This window comes from Vicugna pacos, chromosome 2, assembly GCF_048564905.1.
Source record: "Vicugna pacos chromosome 2, VicPac4, whole genome shotgun sequence".
In the NCBI taxonomy this organism is placed as follows: domain Eukaryota; kingdom Metazoa; phylum Chordata; class Mammalia; order Artiodactyla; family Camelidae; genus Vicugna; species Vicugna pacos.
The window spans coordinates 37,335,682-37,358,449 of record NC_132988.1 but is presented as its reverse complement, the minus strand read 5'-3'; the positions used below and the strand labels follow the sequence as shown (position 1 = coordinate 37,358,449).

Sequence of the window (22,768 nt, the reverse complement as noted above, 5' to 3'; positions counted from 1 at the left end):
TGGGAAATCTAGAGGCTATAGCAATAGTCCAAGGGAGATGAGCCGGGAGAGATGATTACTTGATGGATTAAGACAGCGAGAGTGGAGATTAAAAAGAGGGTGGATTTGAGAGATCCTTAAAGAGATAAGTCAATAGAATTTGATATTAGGATAGGGAAAATGAAGGAAATGTAATAATAGGGGTATCCATGGATTCTTGACTTGGGCATCTGGGTGCTATTATCTGAAACAGGGAATGAAAGCAGGCTAGGTTCCAGATGGGGGGGAAGAGATATGGCACTGGGAGTAGGAAATGGTAAAACTGATGTTCATGTCAATTCAGGACATAGTTGAGGTATCTGTGTGAAATCCAAGTGAAGATGCTGCTGCTTAAAAGGACCCAACCTGAAGATACACATTTAGGAGTCCTTTATGCCCAGGACACCTGGTAGGTAAGTAAGGTAGGTAAGTCCATCATGGGGAAGAGACTGAGCAAGGAGATAGGAGGAATAACAATAAAAGAAAATGGAGAGTTTGGGAACACAGAGGAAACATATAAGAAGAAAAATATTTAAAGTGAATTGAGGGGTTAGCTTCAGAACCAGGAGAAAGTGACACTAGGGAAACCAAGGGGAGAGTTAACGGTGTTGCTTTTTAAATATAATTTTCTCCTTCTCCGCTAAAAATGTTAAATTTCCCAAAAGCAGGAACTGTATCTTAAATTTCACTGTATTTTCTTCAGTGCCCAATTCAGTAAAGAGAACATAGTAAATGCTCAATAAATTCTCATTCAGTCTCAGATACTATTCGCCCATATCAACCTAAAATGTTTCTTTAACCTGTTTCTTCAAATAAATGTTTAGCGTTACCTTTGAGTTTACTTAAATCAGTTTTGTAATCTGTATGTTCTACCTGCACCAGTTTTGAAATAAGTTCCAAAACCTTACTTACTACTTATTGAGAGGGATCTTTGATACTAAAGAGGACAATGGGATTTTCTTTATTACTATTCCTAAGAAACAAGTTATTACAAAACAGTTTAGCCTGTTTCCCAAGCATTAGCTTGTAACTTAAAACCCCTGTTGAAAGCACACGAAGGAGGCAGCCAAATTTTTCTCACAAAAATTAACCAAATTTTTCTCACACCATTAACCGGGTCAACATGTCTATTAAAGCTTTCATTTTATTAACAGTCACGAAACAATCAGTTGGGGAATATATATTCATGCCAACGGAAGCCATTTAACTGCCAACAGATCCCAATAATTCACAGAAAGCTAAAGGGAATTGTGTCTTCGCATAGGGTTTCGATGCCAGGCAATACAGACGGTTTTCTCTGAGGTAACAACACCTAATTTAAAAGTCCAGGCCTGGGTGGATTCGCTTCCTTAGAAAATACTGAATAAATGACCAAGAGCACAGGAATCATCACCTCCACTTGAGGAACTATCCCTTCCTTCCCTCTACACCACATAGACTAACCTGCAGCCACCTTTCTCCGCCAGCTAAGCCCCAGTGCTCCGCTCCCGCCTTAGGAAAAATGGTCAAGCTCCTGCTCTCGCGGGATCTCGCGCCTCAGAGTAACTCAACTGGATCGCGCGCCTCATCGAACCCCCGCGGGAATACAGTTCAGCGGGTTGGGAAAGCTGGGAGGCGGGGCCAACTCGGGGACCATGAAGGTGGAGCCAGCTCGGAGGAGGCGGGACGGGGACGAGGCGGGGAGAGGGGCGGGGCTCCCAGGACCTGTTGATCGCAGGTGTCAATGTCCTGACTGGCTCCTGGGTGTGGAGGCGTGTGCGCATGCTCCGTGAGCAGGGTCGAGCTCTAGGCGGCGGAGACCAGTCGCCTCTGCTCCAGTTCCCGGTGAGTCTCGGTTACGGTGGCAGCTGTTAGTGTGTCAGCTTGGTGTCGGCTTGAGGCGGAGCTGGGTCAGCGGGAGGAAGCTCTGTGAAAGTAGAAGGCCCGTGTTTCTCTACCTGGACCGCGCTCTCCTCTCGCTAAAAGGGCCGAGCTCAAGGTAAGTCTCCAAAACTAGTCACTGTGTCGTGATCCAACGACCTGCTACCCTCACGGGCCTGTCCGTGAAGCCCTCGTTCCAGCCCCAGACTTCGTCTCTCCCTTCGCAGCCCCGAGACCTCCTCCCCGACCCCACCCTCCTCGGGGCAGACTCAGGGCTCGTTGCCCGGGTTCAGGCTCCCGAGGTCACGCAGCCTTCCCGCCGCGTTCCGGGTCTGGCGGAGATGCCTTTGGCCAGGCTGGAGGCGCCCACGGAGGGCGGAGGTGCTGTACTTACTGGGTAGTGGTTGTTAATTGCTGCTGTGTTTGAGGGCCGGCAAGGAGCTAGAACTTGGGGTCCTGCTGGTTCTCTTAGTGCATTACGCTTACTTGGCGCCTGTCCCTCACTTTCCGAGCCATTGCCTCTCCCGAGCACCAGCATTTTAAAGCTGTCCAGGTGGTTATGTTGCCTTCTTTGGAGAAGAGATGATTCTTGAGAATCTTTGGGCTGGTAGTTTCTGGGTGGTAATAGTAATTTATAAAGTTAATGTTTAGCTTCTACATGGCGACTTATGGGACGTTTATTAAACTACTTTTAAACAACATTGGAGAACAGGAAGTACTTGCACAGGTGTAACAGGGAGGGTTCCTAAAGCCTGCAATCTGAAAGTGCTCTGAGGTTTTGTTATCCTGCTACAAGGTTTTCTTTATCAGTGCGAAGTCTGATTAATACTTGCAAAATGTATTGTAAGGCTTTGTTAGCAGAGTTTGCCAAATATTTTCTTATCTGGAAGAAATATGTATATTTTTGCAAGGAATTTTCAGAGCTACTTCTGAGGGATGTTTAAATTCAGGAGGTTCTTTTGTGATTAGGGTCTGATTCGCTTTTAGTTGTATTCTTTAAAAAAAAAAAGCATTGCTGATTCTCAGTATTTAAAGGGAAGAGAACATGCCAACAAATTCTGATCAAAATGAACTTTTGTCTAAATTAATACTTCTTGTTAGTTTTATTTTCTATTCTTTTCAGTTCCATGATGATGGTCGAAGCAATATCCTTAATCTTGTTAAATAGAAATTAAAATTCATTTTGCAAAAGTAATGTATGATTTATCTGCCATTGTCATAAGAATTCCAAATAGACAAACTCACTGTAGGTTGGAGTTGATTATAATCTGATAAAACAAGGTTTTTGTTTTTATGTTACGTTTTAGAGGCTTTTAAAGTGAGCTCTCTGGCAGTTTGTTTAAATACATGATTACTGGTGAGAAACCACGAAGGTGATTAAATTTATTTATAAACTCAACTCAGGTAGTTACATGTTTTGTTCCTACAATGTAAAAGATCTTTCCTTTTTTCCCTATTTACTAAAAAAAAATCTTTCATGAATGTATGTATACAGTTCATGGAACTTGACACTAATAGTTATTTATTAATATTATTATGTTCTCTAAAAGATACAAAAGTAGTTTTAACAAAGAAAGCTATTTTAACGGTGGAAGGGCACTGTTTTCCACCTAGTTTATTTTTTTTCTTAAAATATCACATAACTTATTATTTAGTATGTACTGTGATTCAAGATCTTTTATATTAGTCAAATAAATGTTTATTTTAAACTGTGTAGTGTCAAGAAATACAATTTTGGAATCATCATTTAGAAGCTTGTTTTAGCAAGAGGTAAAAAGTGAAAATTCTATTTTAAGGTAATGTACACATTCAAAAGTCAAAATCAGTATTATTTTCCCTGCTCATACTACTTGGAACTCACTAACCTATCGTGCTAGAAAGTACATTGTTTACCCTACAATTTTCCAAAAATATGTTTGAAATATAGAAAGCAGTAGATTAAGCTGTCCTACAAAGATGTTTAGTTACTAAAATACTGACCAGATCTTGTTACTTGACAGCTTTAACTCAAGGTTTTTCTTAATTATAGACCTTGAAGACAACCTATAGTAAGGTAGCTTATATATTGCATCTGGAAGTATTTTGAACAGTGTGCTAGGTATGCCAGGGCACAAAAGATTGTCAGTCTAGCCTATTGTTGCTCATAGACGCTTGGATTAAGGAAGGAAGAGTGCTAATTTATGTCATCTTTGGAGAGCTAGCTAGATGTTGGTGATGATACATATGTAGCATTAGTATATCATTACTAATTTTGTACAGCTGTAATGATTTTAGAAAATTTTGCATTACAGTATATGCACACAATAGGAACAAGAAACATTCTACCACAGATAAAATCTTCAGAGGTTATTTAAACTTTAACTTTATATAATATCCTAATATTGGCAAGTTATTATGAGTTTTCTTTAAATAATAAAAATACTACAAATAGAATAGGAAAAAAGTGTCTTTTTTTTTTGTTTTTTCAAGTTAACAGATGTCCTCTATCAGCGGTGGTTAGAACTGAATTTTAATATAATTGTTTTTCTTTGAAATTTTATAAATTTTTTTCTTTCTTCCTTTCCTATTTCAATGCCATAAACTTTGTTTTATGCTTTACAAACACTCTGAGGGGTCCATAGGCTTCATTAGGCCACTAAGGTGTCCATGACACAAATAGTGCCACAAACCATTGCATATGATTGAAGAATTTTTGTTTTCTATGAGTCACTTCAGAAAAGTTGCTTCATATATTCGTAATTCATCAGAAAATAAAATGTTATGCAACATAAAACTATATTTCAACATCTTAGCTGTTTTAGTGAATAAAGTCAATTACCCTAGTGGTCATGGTATTTTTGAATTAATTTGGAAATAATTATATTACTCTTCTAGCTTTGCTACTATTGAACTGCAAAAAGCAGTTTGAAGACATACTTTTCCTCTGGAATTTGGAAGATTTAACTGACTTTTTGTGCTTTTCTGAGCTAGCAGAATTACTAAGTGATATTTATTGACCTTTTTTTTTTATGCTAGACACTAGACATTGGAAAATTAATAAGACAATGTTAAAGTAGTCAGAAATATGAGTTTGTCTTTTCCAAGCCTCATCTCTGGTTATTCCCAGTGCTCCCACAACTGCACTGAATTTCCAAAGATAAAATAGTCTTTTTCTTACACCCTTGCAATTGCAAGGTACTGCTTCTCTTCCAGCTTCCCAGTTGCCACAGCACACCTGTGAATTGTCTTCTGTTCCAGCAAAGGGCAGTAGATTACTTCATTTTGTGTTACTTTGTATACTCCATTGGTAAGATTTATACTGGGTTGCTGTAGAGGGAAGACAGAATAACTAACGGACTGAAGGTGATAGTGTATTGCATTTTAAGTGTAAGGAGAATGATGGATGCATAGCACAAGGGATGAGAATGCAGGTAGAGAGAGCATTCTCACAACCCAGAGACATGATGAGGACAAAGTAAAGGTGTTATTTTGGGTGCTCTAGTTATTGTTTATGGCTGGATGTTTCATTATGTCATATGAATTAAAATTTTCATTAAGGAAGTTCTGTATTTTCTGAAAAGTTGTACATAGGTTGAAGTTTTCTAAATTAAATCTTCGCTGTTGCTTACCTTGTTATTTTAGTGTTGCTTTCCCTTTATTTCCGATGCATTGCCTTCTAACATTTCAATGTGTTTTTTCTTCTGTAGTCCAAATGGAATTTACAATTTCAAATTCACAAAGTTTAAAATAATACTGTGGTGAATCCACTTGTGAAATGAAGCATTCTCAAAATTTTTTGTAAATTAGAATTTTCCATATTTTCAGTTTTCTTAAAGTAGGATATCTCTATAAGTGAAATTTTTTATTTTTTACTAAGAACGACCTTTTAAAAGATATTAAAATTTAGAAATTAAAACTTTATTATACCATTTATTTGATCCCACTAATCTGGATTAAGGCCTTAGTCAAGATTGATGCATCAGTTTAAGGAAATGGAGAAAGATAACAAAATGGGGTATAAAATATCATAATACAGCTTTTACTTTTTATTCAAATGTGTGATTACATTGTTAAAAATCATTTTATATCAAAAATTTTGTGTTTGTTATAATTAGCTTGCATTTACTGAGTGCTTGCTATGTTTTGCGCATTTATTACGTATTTTATGTGTGGTTTATAATTCTTACAATAACTATCAACTTTTTTATATAGATTATGATTATAGATGATGGTACTGATCTGCTTTTAATGATTGAGTAGTTGTATGAAAAGGAATATATATACATATGTATATGCGTGACTGGGACATTGTGCTGTACATCAGAAATTGACACATTGTAACCCACGGTACTTCAATAAAAACAAACAAACAAACAAACAAACAAATAAAATGATTGAGTAATTGAGTATGTGCTGTATTGGTGGAAGCTTTTCACAGAGTTAGAATTGGGAATCATGAAGTCTATATCAGAACATGGATTTCATCCTTGTTAAGAGCCCATCAGAGCATTCTTTGTTTGCCAGGTAACTTCATGCTTTGGCTTCTTCTAAATTTCTCAGCGTGCATAATAAACTCTTGCCCCGATAATGATGGTCCTCCCTGTTTTTAGGTCAGCAGGCTGTTTGAACCCTAGAAGACTTTTCCTCTTATAAGGTACTGCTAAATGGGTCTAAGATAATTTTACCTCCCTGTCGGTATAGTACTGATACTAACCTAGCTATTGGGTGGTGGGGAATTGTCCTGTACCCTTAGTGCCTAGGTCATCTTTGTTAGGAACACTGATTTCAGAGGGTTTGTTGGTTGAGGTTTCACTTTATTTCCTGAGCTTCCTTCAATAATTATTTAATGACTAGGTACCATATACTGTGCCTTGTTTTAGATACTCAGGATTCACTTTGCATTCTAAGAGGATTGGAAGGAGACATAATAAACATAATAAGTCAATTAGATTGCATATTTGTTGGTGAGGAATACCATGAAGAAAAGAAAAAGTAGAGCAGGGCAAGGGGAACTGGGCATGTGGAGTGGATTGCAATTTTAAATAAATATAGGCCTCATGTAGGAGGTGATTTTCGAGCAAGGCAGTCATGAAGTGAACCGGGGAGAACCCAAGTGGGTATCAAGAGGAGTGTATTCCAGGCAGAGGAAGACAGAGTGCGAAGCTTTTAGAGCAGGGATTTGCACGGTTTGTTCAGGAATAACGAGGCCCAGGAAGCTGAAATGGAGAAAGTAATTGGAAAGTAGTTAGAGATGAAGTTAGAGGAGAGAGGATGGGCAGGCGTTACATAATAAGAGACATATATTTGGTCTCTGGTGTTTCCTGCCACACAACTCCTAAAACTCTCATAATCTCCAAGGTGTTTTTTTTGTGTGTGTGCTAAGGAGATGACTGGAGGCTGGGGCTAGCCTCAGGATGGGGGCTGTTTGCCAGGGAACTAACTGTGTGATTAGAGGATTGGAACTTTCTGCTCCACCTGCCCTCCCTGCAGGGAGGGGAGAGTGGTGGAGATTGAGCTACTCACTAATGGTCAGATATTTAATCAAGCATGCCTATGTAATGAAGCCTCCGTAAAAAATCCTAACTGAGGGAGTTCAGAGAGCTTTTGGGTAGGAGAGCTTGAGGTGCTGGAGATGTGGTGTTTCTTGAGAAGGCATGGAAGCTCCGTGCTCCTTTCCATATACTTTGCCCTACGCAGCTGTTCCTTCTGGCTGTTTCTGAGTTGTTGTATCCTTTTATAATAAACTTAACTCAAGTAAGCTGTTTTCCAGAGTGGTGCTAGCAAGTTAATTAAATATGTGGAAGGGGTTGTGGGAACCGCTAATTTATTGGCAGTGGATCAGAAGTGCAGGTGACAACTTGGGACCTGTGGTTGTTGTCTGAAGTAGGGGGTCAGTCTAGCTGAACTGAGCCCTTGGCTTGTGGAGTCTTGACAATAACTCCAGGTAGCATCAAATTGAGTTAAATTGTGGTGTCTGCTGAGAATTGGAGTATTGCTGCTTGTTGTGGAAAAACCCATGCATCTGGTTTCAGAAGTGGTGTGAGAAAATAGAAGTATTGTTTACTTTTAACATGTAGTATGAGCTTTATAGGCCATTATAAAGACTTTTTGGGTTTTGGGTAAGGACCTACTGCAAGATTTTGAGCAGAGGGATGACACTGTGATTTAATTTCAGAAGGATCTCTTTGTCTAATCTTAGGTAAGGGGTCAGGGTAGAAGCTACGAGACAGTTGGGAGGCTATTCTAGCAATCCAGGCAAGATTTGATGATGGTTAAGACTCAAATAGTAGAAGTGGAGGTGATGAGTATTGGCCACATTCTGACCGAGATATGCAAAAAAAAAAAAAAAAAAGATGTCATAGATGATACCAAGATACTTGTTCTGAGCAATTGGAATAATGAACTTACTGTCAGCTAAGATGGGAAAGAAGATATAGGTAGAGCTAGAGTTAAGTTTGTCAAGGCAAAGAAATGTCAGGTTATGCCTGCTTTGGCATAATTTTCTTTTTTTAAATTGAAGTATAGTCAGTTTACAATGTTGTGGCAATTTTTGGTGTACAGCATAATGTTTCAGTCATATACATATATTTGTTTTCATATTCTTTTCCATTATAGGTTACTATAAGGTATTGAATATAGTTCCGTGAGATAAACAGTATAAACTTTTTGTTTATCTATTTTATATATAGTAGTTAGTTATCTGCAAATCTCAAACTCCAAATATATCCTTTCCCTCCTCCTCCCCCTGGTAACCATAAGTTTGTTTTCTGTGTCTGTGAATCTGCTTGTTTTGTAAAAAAGTTAATTTGTGTCTTTTTTAAGACTCCACATGTAAGTGATATTATATGCTATTTTTCTTTATCTGGCTTACTTCATTTAGGAAGACAATCTCCAGGTCCGTCCATGTTGCTGAAAATGGCATTATTTTATTCTTTTTTTGGCATAATTTTCTCCTGAAGATCATGTCTTAAAACATAAGCCATTGCCTTTAATGTCATACTCTGTATTCTGGGTATACGTGTGCTCTTGTCTTTCTCTAGTCACCAGTGGAAACTAGTGATTAGTAAAATTCACAAGAAATAAAACACAGTTTTTCATTGGACACAAAGAAATTGAGCAAAAAAGTACAAAATGCTGAAAACAACTTAAAGTTTGCTGGGTTTGGTGGTGGTTTAGTTTGTCCTTGTTACTTTAATTTTATTTTCTGTGTTTGTTTTGTAGATTTTCTAATATAGTCTTCTCTAGTTCCTCCATTTGTAAAGTGACAGTGGTTTTCTATATCAAAGGACATCTCATTCTTCAATTATCTTTCTTAATGTAATCCTTGAACTTTACAAAAATGAGAGCTGTATAATGGATGAATTTTTTTATTGCTTCAGCTTACTATGTACCTGTTAAGCTTGCTATCTAGTTGTCTAATATAAATGCTTAAATAATATTTAGTAAGATGAGCAGTTATATATCACTGAACAATCTTCAGTGTGTCCTTGAGTAGCTATATTGTTTGTCAGTGAAAAGATGTTAAAGTGAAATTTCACTTTATAGTTTGATGGCTAGGCAAAGATACTATTAAGAGTATATTTCATTAGCTTTATTAACAATGATTCTCTACTACTGTGGGATTTAGATATTTCTGATTTTCTTTATGTTATATTTATATGGTATCTTAGAAATTTATATAAAAAACAAATACTATTTTATGATCAAGAAAACCCAATAAACTTAAAAGAACAAATAAAGGAGTCTCCTGGCTTTGTCAGCTATTGTATTAGTTTCCTAGGGCTGCTGTCACAAAGTGACAAGCTGGGTGGCTTGAAGTAATAGAAATTTATTCTCTCACGGTTCTGGAGTTTAGAAGTCCAAAATCAAGGTGTTTGCAGGATTGGTTTCTTCTGAGGGCTCGGTGTATAATCCTTCCTTGCTACTTTCTAGCTTCTGGTGGTGGCTGTCAATTCTTAGTGTCCTTGACTTACAGCTTTATCATTCTAACCTCTGCCTGTCATCAGCACATGGTGTCCTCTCTCTGTCTGTTTCTTACTCTGATGACTTCTGCTAGTCTTACTGGATTAGGCCCCCATCCTGATGATCTCACCATAATCCAGTTACATCTGCAAAAACCCTATTTCCAAATGAAGTTATGTTCACAGGGATTAGAGGCTAGGACTTCAGAATATCTTTTGAGAGGGGAACACAATTCCACCATAACAGCTTTAATCAGTCCAATTTAAGGTATCATTACCATTTACCTAGACTATTCTAGTAGCCTAATAAAATCATTGGTTGTTAGAATTTGAATAAATTCCATGTAGCCTAGTCCTCTCCATTTTAAAAATAGAAGAAAAAATTTACAGCAATTGAAGACTTTAAATAGTGTGCTATAGATTTCCTAATTATTTAAGGTACTGGGCTTAAACTTTGGAGGAAGAAAATGGAGTTAGTATCTAGGGTAATAAAGGAAAGAAGCCCTGGAATCTTGCCTTTTGAGTCAAGTTATTACTGGTAAAGCACTGATTCATAAGGAAACAGCAGTAATTTTCTATCTTTCCTTTTTCCTCAAACTCTTGGCACATTTTCAAGTTAAAATAAAAAATTTTAAATCATAAGCTTGAAATAGTTGCATGAGATAAGATTGTCAATCCTTCTCAAACTCTTTGAATCAAATGAAGAGGAAACACTTTCAAACTCATTTTGCAAGTCCAGCTTTACAGTGATTCCAAAGGTAAATAAGATCATTGTAAGAAAAGAAAACAATAGGCCAATATTGCTGGTGAATATAGGTGCAAAAGTTCTTAGCAAATTCAATAGCACATTAAAAGGATCATACACTATGATCAAGTGGGATTTACCCCTGGGATGGAAAGATGATTCAACATTTGCAAATAAACACATGTGATATACCACATTAATAGAAGGAAAGTTAAAAGTCATATGAGTATCTCAATAGATTCAGAATAGGCATTTAACAAAATTCAACTTTCAACATAAAAATTCTCAACAGAGTGGTTATAGAGGAAACATACCTCAACATAATAAAGGCCGTATTTACAAGCCCACAGATAACATCATACTCAACTATAAAAGATCCAAAGCTTTTCCTCTAAGAATAGGAATAAGACATGGGTGACCACTCTCTCCACTCCTATTCAGCATTTTACTGGAAGTCATAGACAGGGCGATTAGGCAAGAAAAAGAAAGAAAAGGCGCAACATTGGAAAGGAAGAGGTAAAGTTTCTCTGTTTGCAGATGACATAATCTTATATATAGAAAATTCTAAAAACCACCAAAAAAAACCCTTTTAGATGAATAAATAAATTCAGTAAAGGATCCTGATGCAGGATACAAAAATCAACATACAGAAATCAGTTGCATTTTTATACACTAACATTGAAATATCTGAAAAAGAACTACAGCAGTTTCATTTACACTAGCATCAAAAACAATAAAATAAGAATAAATTTAACCAAGGAGGTGAAAGGTCTGTCCACTGAAAACTATAAGATATTGAAAGACATTAAAGATACACAAATACATGAAAATATACCCGATGTTCATGAATTGGCAGAATTAATATAATTAAAGTGTTTATACTACCAAAAGCCAAATATAAATTCAATACAATTCCTATAAAAGTTCCCATAACATTTTTCACACAAAGAGAAAAAGCAATTCTAAAATTTGTATGGAGCCACAAAAGACCCAAAGCTATCCTAAGAAAGAACAAAGCTGGAGGCATTGCACATCCTGATTTCAAACTACATTAAAAAGCTGTAGTAATCACAACAGTATGGTACTGGGGCAATGGCCAAAAGACAGAGTAGGAAGATAGTGAGCTCACCTCCCACAGGCACACCAAAATTACAGCTAATTAGAGAAACTATTGGTTAGAAAAACCAGCATAGTAGGAGAAAAGACCTTCTACAACTGAAGATATGTACAATATAGGACATATAGGAGGACATGGTATAGTACCTGCAGGTGGGACACCCACAGACAGGAGATTAGTTATAGTTGCAGAGGTTCTCCCCAAGGCATGAATGGTTCAAGTCCCACATCCAGCTCCCCAGCCTGGGGGTCCAGCAATGGGATGATGAGCTCCCCAGAACATTTGACTTTGAAGGTCAATGGGGCTTACTTTCTGGATAGCCAGAGGGCTGTGGGAAATAGAGACACCCTCCACTCCTTAAAGGCGTACACAAAATCTCACATGCTCTGGGACCTAGGGCAGAAGCAGTAATTTAAAAGGAGCCTGGGTCAGACTGACCTACTGATCTTTGAGATCCTCCTGGAAAGGCAGAAAGCAGCTGGGGCTCGCCCTGGGGATATAGACACTGGTGGCACCCATATTTGGGAGCTCTCTTTACCACATGGACACTGGTGCTGGCAAACACCATTCTGGACTCTTCTTTCTACCTTATTAGTGCCAGGACTCAGCCAGGCACACCGGTTTGTCAGCACAAGAACTGGGATGCCTCAGGCCAGGCAACTAGCTGAGCTGAGACTCAGCCCCACCCACTAGGAGGACTGCTGCCCCAAGAGCCCATGAACCCACAGCCACTGCAGGACCTGGCCCCATACACCAGTGCACTGGCATTAGCCCCAGGACCTTGCAGCCAGAGACTTTAGGACCTAGCTCCTCCCACCAGTGGGCCAGCACTAACCCTGGGACCATCTGGGTCTCAGTCCCACCCACCAGCATGCCAGCACCAGTTCCAGGATCCTCGGGGCCCTTCAGCCAGAGACCTAGGAACTCAAATCTTCCCACTAGTGAGTTTGCACTAGTCTAGGATCTCCTGGGCCATGGCCCCACCTACCAGCAGGTCACCAGACTGGAGACACTTTGGACCCCTCAGCCAGCTGCCCCAGGATCTAGCAACACTAACAGCTTTGGGACACCATGGACCCTGCCATTTGCAGCAACATGGAGTGATCTGGAGATTGTCATACTAGGTAAAGTAAGCGAGAAAGAGAAATAAAAATACCATATGGTATCACTTATATGTGGAATCTAAAAAATGATACAAATGAACTTATTTACAAAATGGAAACAGACTTGCAGACATAGAAAACAATTTTATGGTTACCAAAGGGAAAAGAGGATTGGGAAGGCATAAATTAGGAGTTTGGGGATTAGCAGATACACAAACTACTATATATAAAATAGAAACAACAAGGTCCTACTGTTTAGCACAGGGAACTATATTCAGTATTTTATAATAACCTATAATAAAAAAGAATATGAAAAAGAATATATGTATGTATGTGTAACTGAATCATTGTGCTGTACACCAGAAGCTGAGACAAAAATGTAAATCAACTAAACTTAAAAAAGTTTACGAACTCCTATTGTATGACAAATAAGAACTAGGAATGTGTTGTACAACATGATAAATACATTTAACACTACTATATATTTATGTATGAAAGTTATTAGAGTAAATCCTAAGAATTCTCACCACATGGAAATTTTTTTCCTTCTTTTATTTTGTATCTGTATGAGATGATGGATGTTCACTAAGCTTATTTTGGTGGTCACTTCATAATGTATGTAAGTCAAATCGTTATGCTGTACACTTTAAACTCACACAGTGCTGTGTGTCAATTATATCTCGGTAAAAGTGGGGGAGAAAAAGAATCTGAGTACCCTTTTGCTATCACTTTCTCCCTCCACCCCTACTCATTCTCTGTAGGCATCCCCTTCTCCAGTCCAAGCAACCACTGATCTGTTTGTCTCTGGAGCTGTCTGTTTTGGACATTTTGTATGAATGAAATCCTATGTGTGCTCTTTTGTGATGGACTTATTTCACTTATCAAAATGTTTTCAGTGTTCATGTTGTAGCATGTATAATTCTTCATTTCTTTTTATGGCTGAATAATATTCCATTGTGTATTTGTGTGTAAACAGACACATATATAGATACATACATGCTGTATCTTATTTATCCATTCTTTAGTTGAACACTTGGGTTGTTTTTCCATCTTTCAGCTTTTATGAATATGCTCCGTCAGCTCTTTTTTGCACAGCTTCCTAAGTATTTATTGAAAGAATAAATGTAGAATCACATTTGCTTTCCTATAATAAAGCTTACTGGATTATTATTTTTTAATGGTAAATTATTTTTTGACACAGTGATGAATTATGTTTGTTCTGTTTACAAGTGTTGCACCTTGAATTGCATGTCACGTTGGTCTGAGGTTTATCATGTTTTGATATTAAGGTTTTGTTAGCTTTATGACATGATTTGGGGTACTTATTTTTCCTGTGGCCTGCAATATTTTAGCACTACAACTAACAGTTCTTTAAAGCTGAAATAAAATTAAACTTTGATTCCATCTGATCTGTAGATGCCATTTTCAGTGGGAGAACTTTTGTTTCTTTTCTATTTTCTTCTAGTATTTTAAAAAAATGTTCTATTTCTCTTGGGTTAATTTTGGTAATTTGTATTTTTGGTGAATTGGTAATTTTGCTATGAAATTATCTGTTCCTTTAGATTTTCAAAATTATTATCATGAGATTTAAGTAGTATTCTTTTGGTTGCTTATATATATGTGGTCATTTCTTTGTTATCAATCCTATTGGTGTTTACCTTTCTTTTTATTTTTTCTTTAATCAGGCTTACAAAGATTTTGTTTTTTAGCTTTTACAAAAATTTAGTTTTGGATTTATTTTTTCTTTCTGTTGTTTGCCTATTAATGGGCTTGAAAAGTAGTCTCTCTCCCCCTGTCTCTTTTAAGATTTTACAGTTTTCGGCCTACTTCCTTCCTTCCCCATGACATCTTTGGATTTTTGAGTTTTCTATTCTATTTGTCTCTGGGTTTTTCAGTCTTTAATTGTGGAAAACTCTTAATTTTTCTAAAAATATTTAATCAGTTTACTTTTTCCCTTTCTTTGTGGGAACCCTTGTAGATAGGTATTGATGCTTTTAGATTTGATCCATGTGTCTTAGCTTTTTGAACATATTTATAATTTTCACTTCTTTTTTTTCCACTATTTTTAGGAGAATTTCTTGACCTGAAATTATTTCTTATTAGTATAATATTCCCTTCTGTTTATTTTGCTAGTTATTGCATCCTTTGAGTTTTTTACTTCAGTAGTTTCAAAAATAAACTCATATTCAATTGGAGTGTATTTATTAAGTTTATTTAAATTGTGTTCCCTTTGATCTGATCATTCTGTTTCCTGTGGTGTAGATTGTTTGCTTTGCTGCCTTTCTCTCATAGTGTTCACTCTGCAAGCGTCTGGTTATCTTTTTCCTGGGAGTAAAAAGTTATAAGCTAGTAATATTTACATGAAGAAAAGAATGAATGCAATGTGTTTCTTCAGGTGATTTCAGGGAACAGAAGTGGGGATGTAAGGGCTTGATTTGGGGTAACGTGGCTCGAGAGTTTGTTCCAGCAAGAACTACTTGTTGGCCCTGCCTAGAGGTGTGATCTTCTCCAGGTCCTGCTGTCCTCTGTTCTATTTGTGGAGGAAGGTGAGGATAGAACACACAGGAGCCTTGCAGGCCATCTGTACTTGTTACCACTTTCCAAACTGGCTGTGCTCTGGTGCTTTCCTGATGTTATGATCTCCCTTACCCTCCAGATGGCACCGGGGTGGTAGCAGAGCTTTCCTGTTTCACTGCATTGTGTGGGATGGGAATTCTCTGCCCAGAGCAATGTGAGGAATGGAAAAGGTCACGACTAGAAAGATCTCTCCCAGTCTGTGACACTTGGCCCTCTCTCTCTTTTGGCTGCTGTTTCTCCCCAACTCTAGAAGCCAGTTACTTTTGGTATCCTTAATATTTCCCCTTTTGACTACCTGTTGCTTTTGTATAATCTCCAGAGTTGGCTTGAAGGAAGAGAATCAGAAACACATACTAGTTTGACATCTTGTGCAGGAACAGAAGCCACAATATTTTAAAATTATCTACTTGTGCCTGTGCCCTTCACAGAACTAAATTCATTAAGGTAGAGATTGTTTCATATATGTTGGCAGAATTCATGGTAAAGACCTGGTACTTAGTTAAATAATTGTTGAAAGAATATCATTTTAAAGGATTCTTCCACTAAAAACACAAATTTACTGCCAATACAGAGCTCCTTTAATGTTGTAAAATCTTACCTACATTTATTAAAAATTTGTGTGAAAGTTTTTAGGATCATGTAGAACATTTTAGAGGAAGTTACAATCCATAGAGTTAAAATAAAAAGAAGTGAACAACTAACATAATATGGAGTTTTATAATTCTTGACACATTTAACCTCTGTTAAACAGGGCTGTTATTGTTGTCCCCATTTTATAGATGAAGCTGTGAATCAGAGATGACAAGAATTTATATACCGAACAGCTTATTAGCGACAAGCTAATATGTATGGCTGGAAACAAAAGGCTTCTGACTTTAATTCTGTAGAGACTAATGCTTTTCTTCTTTATTCCTCATTGCTTTGCTGTCTTTGAACTGACTTGTGCCATTCTGTCTCTCTTTTTTTTTTATGCTGTGAAAATTAAACTCAATGACTTTAAACCCAGAGTTTAAATTTAAAGCCAAACTCCTTATATAGGGCTTTTAAGATCCTGCATGATCTCTCTCGCTTTCCCATCCTCCCTTTTCATCTGTTACCCTCTTAGTTCACATTTCTCCTGCCGCACTGAGCTTCTTACTACCCTTCCAATTTGCTGTTTACTTCACTAGGTCGCATCTTCACTTCCCTTCAAATCTTTGTGCAAAGGTAACCTTCTCAATTAGACTTTCCGTGACCATCCTATTTAAAAGGGGAAACCGTCTCCCATTATATGCACTTCTTATCCCCTTTCCTTGCATTGTTTTTCTGTTAGCACTCAGTGCATAACTCTTCTGGTATAGGATACAATATATTATTCATTTTATTATTGTCTGTCTTTCCTCATTAAAATGTCAGTTCTAGTGCCTGCACAGCACGTGGCTCAATAAATGTTGAATGAATGAATGCAGGAAGAATATTCAATTGATTAAGCTAAACTTTGTTAGTAATACTTGATTATTTTTAGTTAAGAAGTTGGACAGTTAGTCTTTTAGCCAGGAGCATGTATTCATGAATAATGTGGAAATTTACTTTAACTCACTAAGATACATTTATCAATGTAAGATTTCTTCTGAGTTTTAATGCATGTAAATTTATATAAAATGGGCTGACTTTCTTGGAGAAATGACATGATTCTGTGTAGGGTAACAATATAGTCTCTGTATATGCATTTGTTTTAATAAATAGAGTAATATACTATTGACAGCAAAGTTAGTATTATTCAAAATACTACCTGAGATCTAATTTATTTCTAGTTTTCTATAGAATAATTCCCTTATGAAACCATCATATGACCACTGAAATCTTGAGGTAGGAAGTGATTGATGTTACACTGAGATATTTAAAAAATTTTAAGGATGAACTATGTTTTTGTTTTCATATTTTAGAACATTATTGGTTCTAATCCCTTTATGATTATATATACAATATTTTAATTATGTATTCAATATTTGTGTTCAGATAGTAAAGCAGGAATTTTCTTGATTAGCCATTACTTTTATTTAAACATTTCTTTTCTTTCTTGTAGATTTGCTTTGAGGTCACATTGATATGAAATATGGAGTCACCTTTAATAACTTCACCTGGGAAAGAGAGTCTTCTTATTAAAAAAACATAAGGAAAACAAATGACCAAAGGAATTATACCAAATGCCAACTGTACATCTTTTTGTATCATCTGTTTTTTAAACTATCAAGACAAATGACTTGTGTTTTACAGAATATGACTTGTTCATCGATGTTATTTTTAGCAGTTTTTAAAAAATGTTTTTCATCTTAAACTATACAACTCCTACACTTGATCTTAGCCAAAAGGCCAAGAAGCGATAAACTATACAACTCCTATCAAATTTAACACAAAGATTTTAAAATCTGTAAGGCCTTGTTTAATATAGCTTTTTTCTTTAGCTTTCAGAACATCAAAGCTTACGTACCCTATTTTTACTTGACAAAATCCTCAAAACTTTACAGTATCGAGAAAGATATGGACTTGGGAACTTACATTATTGTAATAGACTGCAACGAATTTAAGTGGAATTCAAGACGTCATCCATTTTATCATCAGAAGCATCACATAAAGTTATAATTCTTAGCTTTAATGAAAACAAAATTGCTTGAAAATGGCATGGGTAAAATTCTTACGGAAACCAGGTGGCAATCTTGGAAAAGCTTACCAACCCGGGAGTATGCTATCCCTAGCCCCTACCAAAGGCTTGTTAAATGAACCAGGACAAAACAGCTGCTTTCTTAATAGTGCTGTACAGGTGAGACTATAATTTCTTGTTAAATTTTAAAAGTGCCTTTCAGGAAATTCTTTGCTTAATGCTGCTTTGACTTGTAAATTAAGAATAAAGTTATTATCATCTGGAATGACCTTTTAATACCACTTATAACAGCTGCAAAAATATTTTGACTGGACATTTTGGTTTTCATAGTAAATGGAAATGGTTTTTTCAACAGAATGATATATTGCTAGGATATAAAAATATTTTTTGGCTTAAAATGTTTTCTTAGTAAATTAAGAATGTTTCTAAAATGCACAGAATTATTTTTTTGAATTAGCTAATCTACCCCCTCCTCCCCAATTTTTGTTGTTGTTTTTTTGTTTAAGAGATTCAGTTGAATCCCTATAGACAGCATAAAAAGAAACAAGGTGCTTGGATCAAAATAAGAAAGCAGAGTTTTTAATCTCAGTACTCAAACTCCCCTCCCTGCTCTGTGGCCTGAAGTCACCTCTGTATAATCATAATTTGGACACCACTGTTTCAGTTAAATTAATGGTTAATTCATTTTGCTTCAGTTGTTGTTGAAATTCTTTCAATTATCAAATATATATTAACCCATTTTTCTGCCTGAGGTAAATATTCTTTCTTATGTATGATAGTTTTTATTCCACAGTTCTAGATTTTGTAGGATCCTACATCCTTCTGACCATTGACTGTGCAGTGCTAAAGATAGGAAGATTAAGAACATTGGAATTTTATTCTATTGACCCTAGAATATACCTTAAATTTTTTAATTTAAAATAAATAACTTTTCACATATTTTTGTTCTATTTTTTTCTCCTGAAAACTGTGAGTAGAAAGAGAAATATTGCTTAACTAACTCATTTGATAAATGGACACATCTAGAATATGTCAGATGCTCAGACATCTGACTCAGACTTGTGTTCTCAACTGCCCACTGTCTGGGACATATGTCAAACTTGAAAGTTTTATAACTCACTCAGGGAAAGAGAAGCAATTGGTATTAGGAAAGCATTAATTCTAATTTATGTTGGGACCATTAAATGATAGTTGCTGTTCTGCCCTGGCTGAGAGATCCCTCTGGCTTTAAGTGCTGCGAGAAAGGCAGGAAAATATTTATTGAATGACACCTGATACAGGGGAATTCTGGGCACCAAAAGACATGGAATTATATGCTTTTGTTTATATCAGGCTGTGAGAAAGGGCTTCTATTATTTCAGATCTTTTCCTGTTACCCCTTTTCCAGTTCTTTTTTACATTTATATATTTCCCTCTGCTTCTGTCCTTTTCTTTGACTCCAAAATACTGTGTGTAGTTTAGGGAGATGAAAAGATGACTATACCAAAAGAAAATTCTGAGTAAGGACACTGACATAGTAAAGAAAATGGAGAAGTATTCCCATGGTGATACATTTTTTAAAAAATAAACATTCCACTGACCTTTAGCTTGAAGATTATTTCTACTTAACCTCCATAGCCGCCATTTCTGGTGCTCATCGCCCCCTAGTGTGGAACCTGGTATCATTTCTCCTGCTTGAAGAACGACCTCTTTTAACATTTCTTGTGATATAGGTCTATTGGTTGTGAATTCGTTTAGCTTTTAAAGGTCTGGAAAAAAAAATCTCTATTTTACTTTTGTTTTTTGAAAAGTATTTTTAGTCATTGAAGAAGTCTAAGTTGACGGTTTTTTCCTCAGTACTTTAAAGATTTTGCTCCTCTGTCTTCTGGCTTTTGCATTATTTCTAATGAAAACTGCTGTTGTTCTTATCTTTGTTACTGTTTGTAATGTGTCTTTTTTCTTAAGCTGCTTTTAAGATTTTCTCTTTTTCACTGGTTTAAAGCAATTTGGTTATGATGTGCCTTGACCTAGTTCTCTTCATATTTCTTTGTATTTAACTTTATTGAGCATTTTAGACCCATGATTTTATAATTTTAATCAAATATGGAAACTCTTTGACCATTATTTCTTTAATTTTTTCTCTCCCCCTACTCCTTCGGAGGATTCAAATTACATATGTAGCTAGTTGCTTTAAGTCCCACAGCTCATTCTCTTTATTTTCTTTCGCATTCTTTTTTCTTCTCTCTCTTTCATTCTGCATGGTTTCTGTTGTGTCTTTAAGTTCATTAATTTTTCTCTTTTGCAATGTTTACTTAATCTATTAATCGAACCAGTATATTTTTTATCTCAGACATTGTAGTTTTTACCTCCTGAAGTTTGATCTGGGTCTTTTAAAAATCCCTTTTATGTCTGTAGTTAACATGTTTGCTCTTTTCTTTAGACTCTTGAACATTTGAATACAGTTATAATAATTGTTTTAATACACTTGTCTACTAATTCTGTGCAAAATCTGGATTTTTTTTTTCTTCTTCCTAGTTTTGGAATATATTTTCTTGTATCTTTTAGCACCTGGTAATTTTTGATTGGATGTCAGATGACATTTTGAGTTTTACCTTGTTGGGTGATTGGTATTTTTATATTCCTAAGAATATTCTTGAACATTGCTGTAGGGTAGGATTACTTTATTTGGAAACAATTTGATCATTTTACTTTTAAGCTTTAATAGGCAGTACCAGAACTGTGTTTATTCTAGGGTTAATTTCTCCGCCCCTGGGGCAGGACTCTTCTTTCTTTAACTAATGCTCTGTGAATTATGACGTTTTCCACTTTGGCTGTTGTGAACATGTACTACCTTGGGATGGTATGTGCTCTGGCACTGTTCCTCTAATTTTAGGGAGTATTTCTTTCCTGGCCTGAGGTAGTTTCCTCAGGCTACCCACCAGAATATTCGAGGGCTCCCCTGCATGTTAATCCTGTGGCTCTCTCCACAGCACTCTGCCCTGCCAACTCTACCTGCTTTGGCTTCTCTGAGCTCTCAATTTCATCTCTTCAACTCAGGGGGCTCTGCTGGCCTCTGATGTTAAAATATCTACCATATACACCATATACCATATGTATATCATATAAAAATTTACCAAACCAGTCCTCACTGACAAAACAGATATTCACATAGACTTTCTGTCAGAAAAAGCCTGACTTCATTTTTAAAAACTCAAGAGTACAGATGCTAATATGCAGTTTGGTGAATATTTATGAAACTACTGAGAAATAAATTGTGGAATATATTTTGTAAGAAATTACTAAAAGTGAACAGTATTAAAATGTTATGGATATAATATAGGTCAGAAAAATGAATTTATATGCAATTTCTCCTTAATTTTGTTTTTTAAATATTATTTTGAAGTGAGGAATATGATGAAAGGTTTGTATCACTTTATTAAATGCATATGCATATATGTATTAATCTTTTGGGAATAACTAAATGAGAAATGTAAACATTCAAAATAACTATATTAATTTTGTTAGCTACCATGTTAAAATGCAATGTGCAAGTGATGCAAAAGAAAAATGTGTATATTGAGCTATAAATTATAAATAAATAAACAAACAAACAAATAAATAAATAGAATATAGTTTCCAAAATGTTAACAATGATTCTCTTTGAAAAAAAAAGAAAAGAAAAATGTGTATATTGCTAAAAACTAATTAGCCCAACAACCAGCTTAGACTAACTTTTTAAAACAGGTGGTAGAATATAATCAATATTTTGAATGAGACAGATTAAAGATTAACTGTAGTTAGAATAATTTTTGATGTGGATTTGTGAACATCATTTTTAAACTTTTATATTGAGTAATGTACACAGAAGTCACATAAAATATTTTCTCTGTAGTTTGGATCCAGTGTAACTTAAACTTTTTGCTAATTGCAGAAAACATTCCGGTTACATTTGAAAGACTCACTTCATTAGCCTTATAAGTAAATTATAGAGGTATTCTTTTGGTTGAATATTTTAAACTTTTATTTGATAAGAAAGTAGTACAATTAAGTAGGTATGACATATTGGTGTGGTTTTAAGTTCTCTAAGTTAAAAGCAAAGTTGTTATATTTAATAATTAACATTTATTGTGTTCTTATAATGTGCTAGACACTTACTGGTACACTTCGTGTTTAATATAATTATTGTAACAATCCTAAGAAGTAGGTACTACTTTTATGCCCCTTTACTGATGAGAAAACTAAGTTTCAGAAAACATTTTGTTCAAATCAGCCCAAGAGCTGGTAGACAGTAAAGCTAGAATTAGAACCCAGGCAGCCTGCCTTCAGAGGTTGTGTCATTAACCACAGTGCTGTGTACTTCCCATGGCTGTGCTCTCATGATCTTCATCTTGACGGATGAGTTTTAAAGTAGTGTATTTTATGGTATGACAGAATATGATCTGCAAGAAAGTTATTAACAATTTCAAATGCTTTGTAAAACACTGAATTATTTGTGATAAGTGAATCCTATTAGTTATGCTTTAAGAAAAATTTTAAAATGGCTTTTAGATATTCAGTAATTAAAAATACAGGAAACCTTAAAAGTTATTTGTTTTTATTAACCTTTATTTTCAGTTGGGAGAAATGTGAGATGTTGAATAGATTTTCTTAGTTTTATTATTTGAGGAAATGACTGAAAGATACAGGGAAACTTGAAGATCTTAATTGTTTGTTGTACTAGTATTTACAGCTACAAATAGCAGCTTGCATTCAGTGTATACCATTGTGTACTGGGTACTGCTCTAAACA

At 35.8% G+C, this 22,768-nt stretch overlaps 1 protein-coding gene and 1 pseudogene across 3 annotated transcripts in view; one reads left to right on the top strand and one right to left on the bottom strand.

Moving 5' to 3' along the window:
• Positions 1-1,765: 1,765 nt before the first annotated feature.
• The window catches only part of USP53 (ubiquitin specific peptidase 53), a 49,561-nt gene continuing 28,558 nt past the window's right edge, over positions 1,766-22,768 (top strand). Inside the window, exons 1-2 of one of the 3 annotated variants that reach the window (XM_006213923.4) lie at positions 1,766-1,996; positions 17,805-18,160. In XM_006213923.4, the coding sequence (XP_006213985.2) occupies positions 18,017-18,160 (144 nt within the window). In that variant the 5' untranslated portion in view covers positions 1,766-1,996; positions 17,805-18,016. The remainder of the gene's footprint in view (positions 1,997-17,804; positions 18,161-22,768) is intronic. The other 2 variants (XM_072938251.1, XM_072938259.1) reach the window with 2 other exon arrangements.
• LOC116276820 (U2 spliceosomal RNA) lies at positions 17,645-17,724 on the bottom strand (annotated as a pseudogene).